The 10,504-nt window shown below is 35.1% G+C and overlaps 1 protein-coding gene across 1 annotated transcript; it reads left to right on the top strand.

Moving 5' to 3' along the window:
• The first annotated feature begins 3,145 nt into the window (after positions 1-3,145).
• Positions 3,146-8,282, top strand: LOC111279956 (two-component response regulator-like APRR5). Its single transcript, XM_022867041.2, has 8 exons — positions 3,146-3,483; positions 4,724-4,885; positions 5,010-5,140; positions 5,253-5,408; positions 6,031-6,196; positions 6,287-6,596; positions 6,768-7,551; positions 7,802-8,282. Exons 1-8 carry the CDS (start codon positions 3,237-3,239, stop codon positions 7,874-7,876), a joined length of 2,031 nt encoding a protein of 676 aa, XP_022722776.2. The 5' UTR covers positions 3,146-3,236; the 3' UTR covers positions 7,877-8,282.
• The last annotated feature ends 2,222 nt before the right edge of the window (positions 8,283-10,504 follow it).

Here is a 10,504-nt window from a genome sequence, read left to right as displayed (position 1 = left end):
CAAAATCTTATCAAATCCTCCCGCCTATTTGCTCAGCAATTGGAGGACAATTTTGATGAGGGTATTATAAAAACTATTAAAAAAAATCAACAGCAGATGGTATCACAACCCAAAGCAAATTTGGTATGGGAATTATAAAATCACCAAAATAAAAAGCAGATGGTCCAATAAGTAAAAACAAATACTATATGCCAAACGGAGTGCCCCGTTATGATGCAGTTGGTTTCTTTTATATGCTTTAACTTGAACTAGTAAAAGAAATCTCACAATTGGAGTAAGAAAGCATCAATCTTGATAATTTTTTTAAATGGTCCCATAACTTTATATTTTTTAAATAGAGTAAATAATGACTAAGAAAGAAATTACCTCAAGATTTTTGCCTAGTTTGATTAATTTGACAGAAGACAGAGGACCGTCATTCGAACCGTTAATGAACTGCTCCTGCTTTTTCTTGGTTTCATTATCAATTTAGTTGAAACTGTTCCCAAATAGGCTCAAGAAACTGGATTTGAGGTAATGAGGGGATTCGAGGCTTTTGGGGAGTGAACAAAGAGATGGATGAAGCTGAAGAAGAAGGACATGATGATGACGAGTCTGAGGCTGATAATTGGGTGGTGGAAACGTGCTTGCAACGAAGCGAACAGAGTCGTAGCCATTTGATTAAGGAGAATAGTGTTTGGATGGATGGAAACTGTAAGAAAATACTGGAAAAAGGGTTTTAGGCAGAAGAGAAAAAAAAAAGTGTTTTATGGCAGAGCTGGACGGATGTCCATGATTCCCCCCTCCATGGCTGGTGAATCCTTTTGCCTTCGGATTTGGAAATAAAATCATGATTCAAGATACACGTGGTTTGGATAAAGTCATTGGGACCCATCTTTTAAATTAGACGTGGGTCCCTCAGTCTGCAGCCCTTGCTCCTTACGGCTTACGGTTTGGGATAGTAAACCATAGCCACGTTTGGGATCCATCTCATGCAATGAAAAAGATTATTGGTGATGTAAGATTAATTATTATTATTATTATTATTATTATTTTACATTACTAATGGCTTTGATTTTTTATAATCTTTTTTTAATTATTACATTTATCTTTTGTATAAAAACAAGTGGTGCTCTAACATTATTACTTGTCTGATTACTTTTAATCTGAATTTATTATTATTTTCAAAATAAATCATAACTTGATATGTAACAATCTCCTTCCATGAAATTTTTAAATTTTATTAACAATAAATGAAATAATTAATATCAAATGTTGAAATTTAGTTTTTTTTATTAAAGTTACATTTACAACAATAATTATAATCAAATTAAAATATTGTATTTTATATAAAAATATTAAATAAAAAAAACAAACAAATAAATTAATAAATTAACATGTAATCAAATAAATTTATCATAAAATTAAATCAAATTAAATGTATAATAAACTTTTAACTTCAAATTAAAAAAATAGCTTTTTCTCTTTACCTATTACTTAAGAATTCTAAAATGTGTATAGAATAATAGAATTATAATTTAAATTTCAATAACGAAAAGGGGGAAAAGGTTAACCAAATTAAGTGGCAATGTACTCAAATAATTAGAAAAAGAATTTTTAAAAGATAATAACAACTCTTCCGTATAAACTTGAGTCATATGCATCACCTCGTCACAGCCAACGGTGAAAATTAATTTCTCTCCTGAAATTTCTCTCACCCTCTATAAATATTAACAGTAAAAATATATTTTTTAAAAAATAAATGTGACATCAAGACAAGATAAAAGAATATGAATTAGAGGTATAAATGATACATTAGTATTCGTAAGTTATTCGGATTCGATTGAAAAAAAATTCAAATTTGGTTCGATTATTGTCGAGTCGAGCTCGAGCTCGAGCTCGAGTAGCTCGACTTATCGATCGAGCCGAATTCGAGTATTTTTATATTGACTCGAGTAGCTCGCGAGCCTAATCGAACTTTTATATTTAAATATATTTTTATTATTTTAATTAATAAAATATTTTGAATCCGAGTTCGAGTTCGAGTTCGAGTTCGAGCATGAATAATCGAACTCTTATCGAATATACGAATCGAGCTTATTTTTACATATTAATCGAGCTTAATCGAGCGAACTTGAGTAGCTAGAATTCGATCATGAATCGAATTATAATTTAAAAAATAAAACTCGATCGAGCTCGAGTCGAATATCGAACCCCGAATTATGAGTCGAACTCGAACTCGAATTCAAACTCAAACTTTTTACTATTCAACTTGACTCGATTCGTTTACAACCCTAATGTGAATATATGTAAATTTTATTTCGTCAAAATTTCGTCCTCAAAACATCGCAACAAATTCTAAAAGTAAAATAAAAATAATATGAAAAAATTAAAATTATATATAAATTTAACATAAATAAAAAATATATTTTATATTTTTATATTTATACAAATTATAACAAATAATTGTCATATAAAACTAATAAAAATAAACAAATTATTAATATTTTACCAAAAAAATTCACTAATCATCAGATCTACTCTTACTTGCCACTTGCCTTAATAGGAAAAAGAGGTGGAACTCACCGTCCACAAACACCGGGCGTAGAGACAAAAAATTAAGAGAGATGAGAAGAAAAGGAACGTGCGTTTTTTACAACTTTAAACCACAAAACAAAGCGTTCCCTTGAAATATCCCCACGTGTCGGGTTCCTGTCCAGTAAATTCACTGTTCCTCAAGGCATTCACGAAAATATCTTTCAACTGTATCGAATAGATTATTAGCATTGGGCCCCACACAGAAAATATCCCAAATCCCCCAATCTAAAGAAAGCCGAAGCTGTAGGCCTTGTTGACCCTTAAAATATTTATTTATTTATTTATTTCTGGTTTTAGAGCAAACATTAAACGACAGCCCCAAAATCCAATGACTCTGAGCTCTTAGATCCTCCCTTCCAGTAGTTAACGTGGCTTCCCTAAGGCCATACAAAACAGACTTAAAAGATATTTTTCCTTGTTCGTTGGTGAGATACTTGCCACCGTTACATTAGAGGCAGTTGGCAACTCAATTAGTTTTGTAGCCGTCCGATTAAGGGGCTTGTCTTAAGATATTTTTTTATAGGCGGCATGGCTATATAAATTTTAGCAGAAGCCGGGCTAGATTTTCGAGTTCTTTTGCTTTACTCTGAGTTCAGAGTTCAAAGAAGTAATATAATACTGAGGTGGAACTGGATTTTAGTGGTAAAAGAGAAAAACATATGGGTGAGGTTGTGGCAAGTAGCGAGGAAGTGGAGGAGGTGAAGACTGAGAGCGAAACTGAGAAGGAAAATGGGGAGTTTGAAGGGAATAAGAGGAGGAAGAAGAATCCTGGGAGTTCTTCCTCTGGGGAAGCGGTGAAATGGGAAAGGTTTTTTCCCAGGATGCCGTTGAGGGTTTTGTTGGTCGAAGCTGACGATTCAACCAGGCAGATTATAGCTGCTCTTCTCAGGAAATGCAGTTACAGAGGTTGGTTTCTTCTTTTTTTTTAAACCCTTTTTCTCTCTGTCTCTCTCTGACTGGTAATACTTTTTTCTTTTTATCCATGAATTTCTACTGGTTTCTATTTCGTACGGAGAGGGTTTGTTTGAATTATTTTTATCAGGCGAAAAATTCTTTTTTATGGTTTCAATTGCTTCAGCTCTAATGGGTACCTATTTGCCCCATGCTGAGACTCGTCTCTGTTTCATGACTTCCTTGCTTGAGTTTTTAATATGAAAAAACATGCCTTTTCATCAGCAGTAATGTGAATTGGATTAGCGGAAAAAAAATCCATGTTTTCAGTTGCTTCGGCCTTAATGTTTACTTTAAAATTTTGAGAGTCATAGTTCAACCTGACTTCTCTCCTCTTCATTAAATGTTTTTCAGCAGTGGCTCTGCCTCTTCCTAGCTCAAATAGTTTACACTCTACAGGAATATCATTTTTTTTGGTCATTGAATAACTCTTATAGATTTGGTTAATTTTTAGTAAAATTTCCTTTGGAGTTAGGATCCACATGCCCAAATCCATTTCATGTTTTGCAAAATTGGGTGAATATAATTAAAATGAAGCAAAACAAAATCTCATAATTTATAGATTAAGGCCAAAGAATAAAAGGAGGCAAAAACAGAACATTGCTCTGGGATGTTTATACACTTGGGCTTATCATAGTCTTCCATGTGGATCTAGAATGCTTAAAACAGACTTGGTCATAGGCAATTCATTCGCTGATTCAAAGTGGGTAAGCCGGGGCATGAAGGCTCACCGGACTTGGTGCATTGAGAAGCTGCTATTCCATTAATTACTCACCCCTGAGTAATTAGGGCAAAGGCTGGGGTTAGATCCTATTTACTCAACAGGTGTCATTAGGGCATCATCCCATCCTAAAACATGTTTAGCTCAGCTAGTAAATCTGTTTCTCTAAAAATCCATTTGCGTTAGTATTATCCTTTTGGTTGTTTTAGCACACCTGCAAAGGGGTTCACCCCAACTAGGTTGGTAGTAAGATTGAATTGAGTCCGAGGATATCTACTTCGTATGCAAGTTTCTCTGCTTTTTAGCATTTTGGCTATAAAAAATGGTTAGAGATGGTGGTTCAAGCTGTTATTTTTACTTTTTTTCAGGCCTAGAAAACTGTCCTTTGATTCTTGCTTCAAAGAATAAATTGTTTAGAATAAAAATATGCTACATTTGGGACTGAAAATGTTGTTTTTTTTTCATTTTTGGCAGTTGTTTCTGTTCCTGATGGCTTGAAGGCATGGGAGATGCTAAAAGGAAAGTCCCATGACATTGATCTCATTTTGACAGAAGTGGATTTGCCATCTATATCAGGATTCGCTCTTCTTACACTAATAATGGAGCATGAGATTTGTAAAAGCATCCCTGTTATAAGTATGATATGAAGGATACTATAATATTTTCTTGACATTTGTACAGTTGCTAGGATTTTCTACTATGGGTCTATGACAATGCACTTTAAATAAAATTATCTTTTTCTTTGGGTGTGATTGTGCAGTGATGTCGTCACAAGATTCAATTAGCACAGTATATAAATGCATGTTGAGAGGGGCTGCTGACTACCTTGTTAAGCCAATAAGGAGAAATGAGCTGAGAAATTTATGGCAGCATGCATGGAGAAGGCAATCAGTATGCTTACTTCTTAACTTTATTTCCCTCTCTTTTTTTACATTTCTTTTGAAGTTATAATTTGCATTTTTTGTGATTCTGATTAGTGATTTATGTCTGTTGTTCAAATCAGTTTATAGTTCTTGGAAACACCCCCCACGATGAGAGCATTGGACAGAAAAACGTTGAAGCTACCTCTGAAAATAATGCTGCAAGTAATCATTCCTGTGGTTGCTTGGCTGGTGTCCAAAGAAATAAGGAACAAGCTGAGAAAGGGAGTGATGCTGAGGTCAGTGCTCTTCATCTGTCATATGATCTCTGTTTTGTGATTGATCAGTGCATTTCCTATCTACAGGATTTGCCTTTATTGTGCCTTTTTAAAGACAATCTACTGTTTCCACTTTTTCATGTATGGACTGATTCAGCTTATTTGAAATTACTAATTTTATGTGAATAGTAATATCCCTTTTGTCATCTTCATTATTGACTATTAATGATAGGAGCAAAGAGTCGCATAAAAACCTAGGAGTCTAAAAACTGAAATATTTTAACCTAAATCTGTCACAAACATTTTAACAAATACCACTGATTGTGGAAGATGCTTGGGATGAATGTAGATGCTCTACGATAACATGCGTTGCTCAATTCGACTCAAGTTATACATTTAATTTTTACTTCTCAGCATATTAACAAGCTTGTTTTGGATGTGCAAATTTGTCATAAATTGGTTTCATTGTGATTTAGCTTACTGACAACCATAGAGCTAATTTAGATTTCTCATGGAGTAACCAAAAAATAGTTCTGCGAAGGTCATATACGATGAGGTCACTCATGGTCAAAAGGAATTTCCTTTTGCTTTAAGTTGGCTACGTGAAGTTTTATATAGACTGCATGTTTGTTGTATCTTGCAGAGCTCTTGTACAAAGTCAAACACTGAAGCTGAGAGTGCCCAAATGGAAAATATGCTGGAATTTTCACACTTGATAAAGGGAAAATCTCTACCAAGTGAGCTGCAGAAGTATGAAGTTCATGTGAATTTTAATCAGAAACTGCTCATGCATGAGATGAAAACTGGGGGTAAGACACTAAAATTTGAATTTTGGCATTCTTTTCTTGTCAGTTGGAGAGCATCTAACCTTCTCTGAACTCAATTAAATTTTTGAGCAGTTGTTGATGCCTCAAAGGATGCCTACGTAACAACTGTATACAAGGGTGGTGAACTGGAAAGTCAAAGAAGAGATACTAATATCTTGGTTGAGGCTGGTGATGCCCTTGTTGATTCACCAAGAGACGCTGTTGACTTCATGGGAACATTTAATAGAAATTGCAGTTCTTCTTCAATAAATAGCACAAGCATGTTTGATTCTTCTCCACACTTGGATCTTTCCTTGAGAAGAAGTAATTCTCATGTTTTTGAGAATCATGTTACTCAAGAAAGGCCTACCCTCTGGCATCCTAATTCATCAGCCTTTACAAGGTTGGTTTCTGTTGTCTTTGTCATTATCCTCTTGAGAATACAGCACAAAAACCTTTGAAGTGTTTTGGAACAAATGGATTGAATCAGATTTTTCTTTTGCATGTGTTATACCCAAAAATTGAATTTTTTAGATGCTAATCATATCATTCATATCAATGATCCTTAATGCAGGTACACTAGCAGACAATCACAGCCCCTGCATTCAACATTGACAAGTGTCAGTAATCAAAACAAAGAATCTGGAACTAATTCGGAGAAGATGTTGTCCAATATTGCTTCTGAATATAACTTTGATACTCCTAGTCCGATGCTGACTTCTCAAAGAAACATGATCCCTTTGACTACTGAAACTACAGGTCAATTGAGGTCAACTGAAGCAGCAGCATCATGCATGCAACACAGAGTATTTCCTGTCCCAGTATCAGTGAAGGGTGTAAGATTGAATAACCTGTGCGATGGCCATACTGTAATTCCTCCAATCTTTTGTACACAGTCAATTTCATCGCCAGTGCCAAGTCCAAGCTCATCCAACCAACAGGAACCTGCCTTTCGTGTGAATCCATTTCGTCATTCCAGTTTTGAAACTAACTCCTCTGGACAGTTGTATGACCAACTTGCCTCCAATGCAAATCAGTCAACCAACCAACCTTTACACAAGCTGGATCAAAAGTTGGATTCAACTGAGGATAGAGGACATATTTCTCCTACCACTGATCAGATTGCAAGCAGCAGTTTCTGTAATGGCTCCCTAAGTCAACTTAATGGTATTGCATATGGAAGCTCCGGGGCAAGTAATGGCAATATTGATCAGGTTGCTATAGTTCGAGCTTCTACAGAGAACAAGAATGATGACAGTTTTCCTAGTCCTGGTGGAAATTCACACCGTTCTATTCAAAGAGAAGCAGCTCTAACCAAGTTTCGCTTGAAGCGGAAGGATAGATGCTATGAGAAAAAGGTACATAATTAATCATCAGGTGCCATCAATATGTGTTTACATTTTTACTGATACACTACTTTGTATACAAGAAATGCTATTCTAAGATCCATTAATACTATAAGATACTCATGTTGCATGAAAGTAATAAGTAATTTTCTGGTGCTACTCTTTGATTGCAAAGTAAAATCTAGAACCATGTACAGGTCGCATTCACATCGATTGAGCAACTTAGAAGCAGCTAATGTTTCACACTGAATTCTTTTTACAGGTCCGATATGAGAGCAGAAAGAAACTTGCAGAGCAGCGCCCAAGAGTTAAAGGTCAGTTTGTTCGTCAAGCGTAGGCTGATCCTACACATACAAAAGCTGAGTCTCATTATGGCAATTCATCTGATGGCTAGTTACATCTTTGTAAACTAAGGAGAGCATGGATTCGAATTTGCTTGATCTTTAGAAATGGTGGCACTGGCTACTTCAGCCTTTTGTTTTTCGAAGCTGAAGAAAAAAAAGGGGCAGAATTCTAAAGTTGCTTTTGCACATATCCATGCTCATTATATTAATGGTTATTGGCACAGGTTGCTATGTACTTATTGTAAAATAATATTTTGAGCTCTTAGTTTAGAGAGTTCTATTCCCTGTTTTTCATTGGGTTGCCTGAGTCATTCTTTATTGGTTACCTTGTAGATTTGTTCAGTCAATCGGTCTTATATGCAAGTCGCAATAACCATACAAACTTAGTGTACATACAAATCTAGTGTAATCTCATTTTCTCACCATGCAAACACAAATTTTCCTGCGCACGAGTTTCTAAATTCTAACAAATGAAAAAAAAAGTAGAGTGCTTTACTGCCTTCCCTGTGCAGAATGGATACGACATCATGACAAAAATCTATTACTAGTAATATTTTCAACTTGGTGTAAGCTTATTCCTATGTTGTCATGGACGCTCCTTGATGCGGAAAAATCCAGGATGCTTGAAAATAATTGAATTCATAGGGTGCTGCCATGGTTATTGGTTGCAACGAAGCAGAGTTCTGATTCTGCTTTTTCTTTGGTATGGTGTTCCACCAATAATAGAATTTGAATTCTTGCTTGCTCTTGATCACTGCTGATTAGGCTGATTCATGATTCCAATTTAATGTAATCCCATCTTTATTAGTTTGTAACAAATACAAACTATCATGTAGGATTGAGTGAACATACGATCACCGAAGTACAAAAATTTGAGACCGATGTGACCAACCTATCATCCAAAACCTTATAGACAGGCTCTATCTACAAGGAGATGAAATGTCATTAATCCAGGGTTGTCACTTTTCGCACTTCGCTCTTTTTTTGACTCTTGCTCTTGTCCGAATCTGGTTGCTTATAGGTTTAAAACTTTAAATTGATCAAACAATGAAAAGAACAAGACAATAGAATTACATCAGCTTTTTAATGAAGTTACACTCACTCTACAAACCATGGTACCACCTCTCTCCCACAACACTCCACAAATAAATAAATAAATAAATAAATAAATAAATAAAAGGAAGCAATGATTTTAGCCCATTACCATCAACCCCATCAACACATGCTTATCTCCAAAAAATCAAAGAAATAAAAAGTTTAAGATTTTTTTTTCCTATTATAATGAGAAACATGATGGATACAAAATTTGGCGCCAGAGCAAAAAAAAAAAAAAGTAAATTTAGGGAAACATAAGAAATAAATCAAAATCATTACTCAAAGACTCAAGTGTCAATAGTCATGGGGTCATACAGCTTTATCTTTGATTGAAGGGCTCCAAAACTCAAAAAGTTTTTTAAAGCAAACCTTTTCTTTTCTCTAATTTCAAACGTCTCTCCAACCCCAGACTGTAATGTTACTTTCAAAGATCCTAATTAGGAGGGTCCCTTGGCTTATTTGTCTAACAAACCTGACTGACTAATTAGACTGATCTATCAAAAATACATGGCTCAGATTGAGAGGAAGGGTTCATGTATTGATCCGGCATCAAATTTTTAAGAATAGTTTATACCCTTTCTTAGCGGCTAAATAAAGACACCCAGAAATCATTAGGATGATTTCCTGCTGTTTCCACAAAGTTAGTTTACAGATTCTTCATGTCTCACTTCTTCTTTTGAACCCTTTTGTGCACAGCTCAATAATGTAAGAAACTTTAAGTACAACTTCAAAACTACAGCTTTTATGTAAAAACGCATGATTCCCATGCACTGCTCATATCTTGGATTATATAGTAATTCAATTATCATGCTGAGCAAAACCCATTTTACTTTCACTAAACAAGGTGGCTAATGAAGAGAGAGAGAGAGAGAGAGAGAGAGAGAGAGAGAGAGAGAGAGAGAAATGAAGATGCCACTAGGCCACCGGACTGCATTTCAACTTACATCCAATCGACTTGAAAGGCTATGGCTACACTATCTTTAAGCTCTTTTAAAAGCCATACTTTCCTTTAAATTTTTTTAAAAGCGTTTCCATTCCAGATTCTGGTTAAGAAAGCTGAAAAAAGATATCCCCGTATCCACCCCTTCTCAATCATCATGATTGCAGAAACTAAAACATATCTTCTTGTAAAGTATTCAGCGTATAAAACTTGTAACTCAAGCCTATTGGATGGTTCTCTGAGATAGGATCATGCATGCACATTCATGGTTTTTGAAGGTGTCCTAAATCCTAATTGGGGGATATTGGGACCCATGATATATTGAGCATCCATTGATGAGTTCCATTAGTACTACGGTTGTGGTTACAGCTGGCAATCACCAAGCAGTAGTCCTTTGGCTATATATGTAAGACCAGAAAAAAAAGGTGAGAATCTGCAGAAAAATGACCAAATGCTTATATGAGATCGTGTTGTAGGCTTATTCATTCCTGTTATTAGTAATCTAATAGAATGTCAAGTTGATTTTGTGTTTCATCATTTACAGCCAAAGAAAATTATGTTAAGCATTGCATACATGCTTGTCTAC

Source organism: Durio zibethinus, chromosome 17 (genome assembly GCF_047325235.1).
Source record: "Durio zibethinus cultivar Kanyao isolate XHJ-2024 chromosome 17, ASM4732523v1, whole genome shotgun sequence".
NCBI lineage: Eukaryota > Viridiplantae > Streptophyta > Magnoliopsida > Malvales > Malvaceae > Durio > Durio zibethinus.
The sequence above is the reverse complement of the archived record's forward strand: the minus strand, read 5'-3'. Positions and strand labels throughout refer to the sequence as shown.

Bases quoted from the DNA above. Each gene is read 5' to 3' on its own strand.
- LOC111279956 (XM_022867041.2), top strand. From the start codon at position 3,237: ATGGGTGAGGTTGTGGCAAGTAGCGAGGAAGTGGAGGAGGTGAAGACT. The intron at 3,484-4,723 runs GTTGGTTTCTTC...CATTTTTGGCAG, and splicing joins CAGGAAATGCAGTTACAGAG to TTGTTTCTGTTCCTGATGGC. The intron at 6,197-6,286 runs GTAAGACACTAA...ATTTTTGAGCAG, and splicing joins GCATGAGATGAAAACTGGGG to TTGTTGATGCCTCAAAGGAT.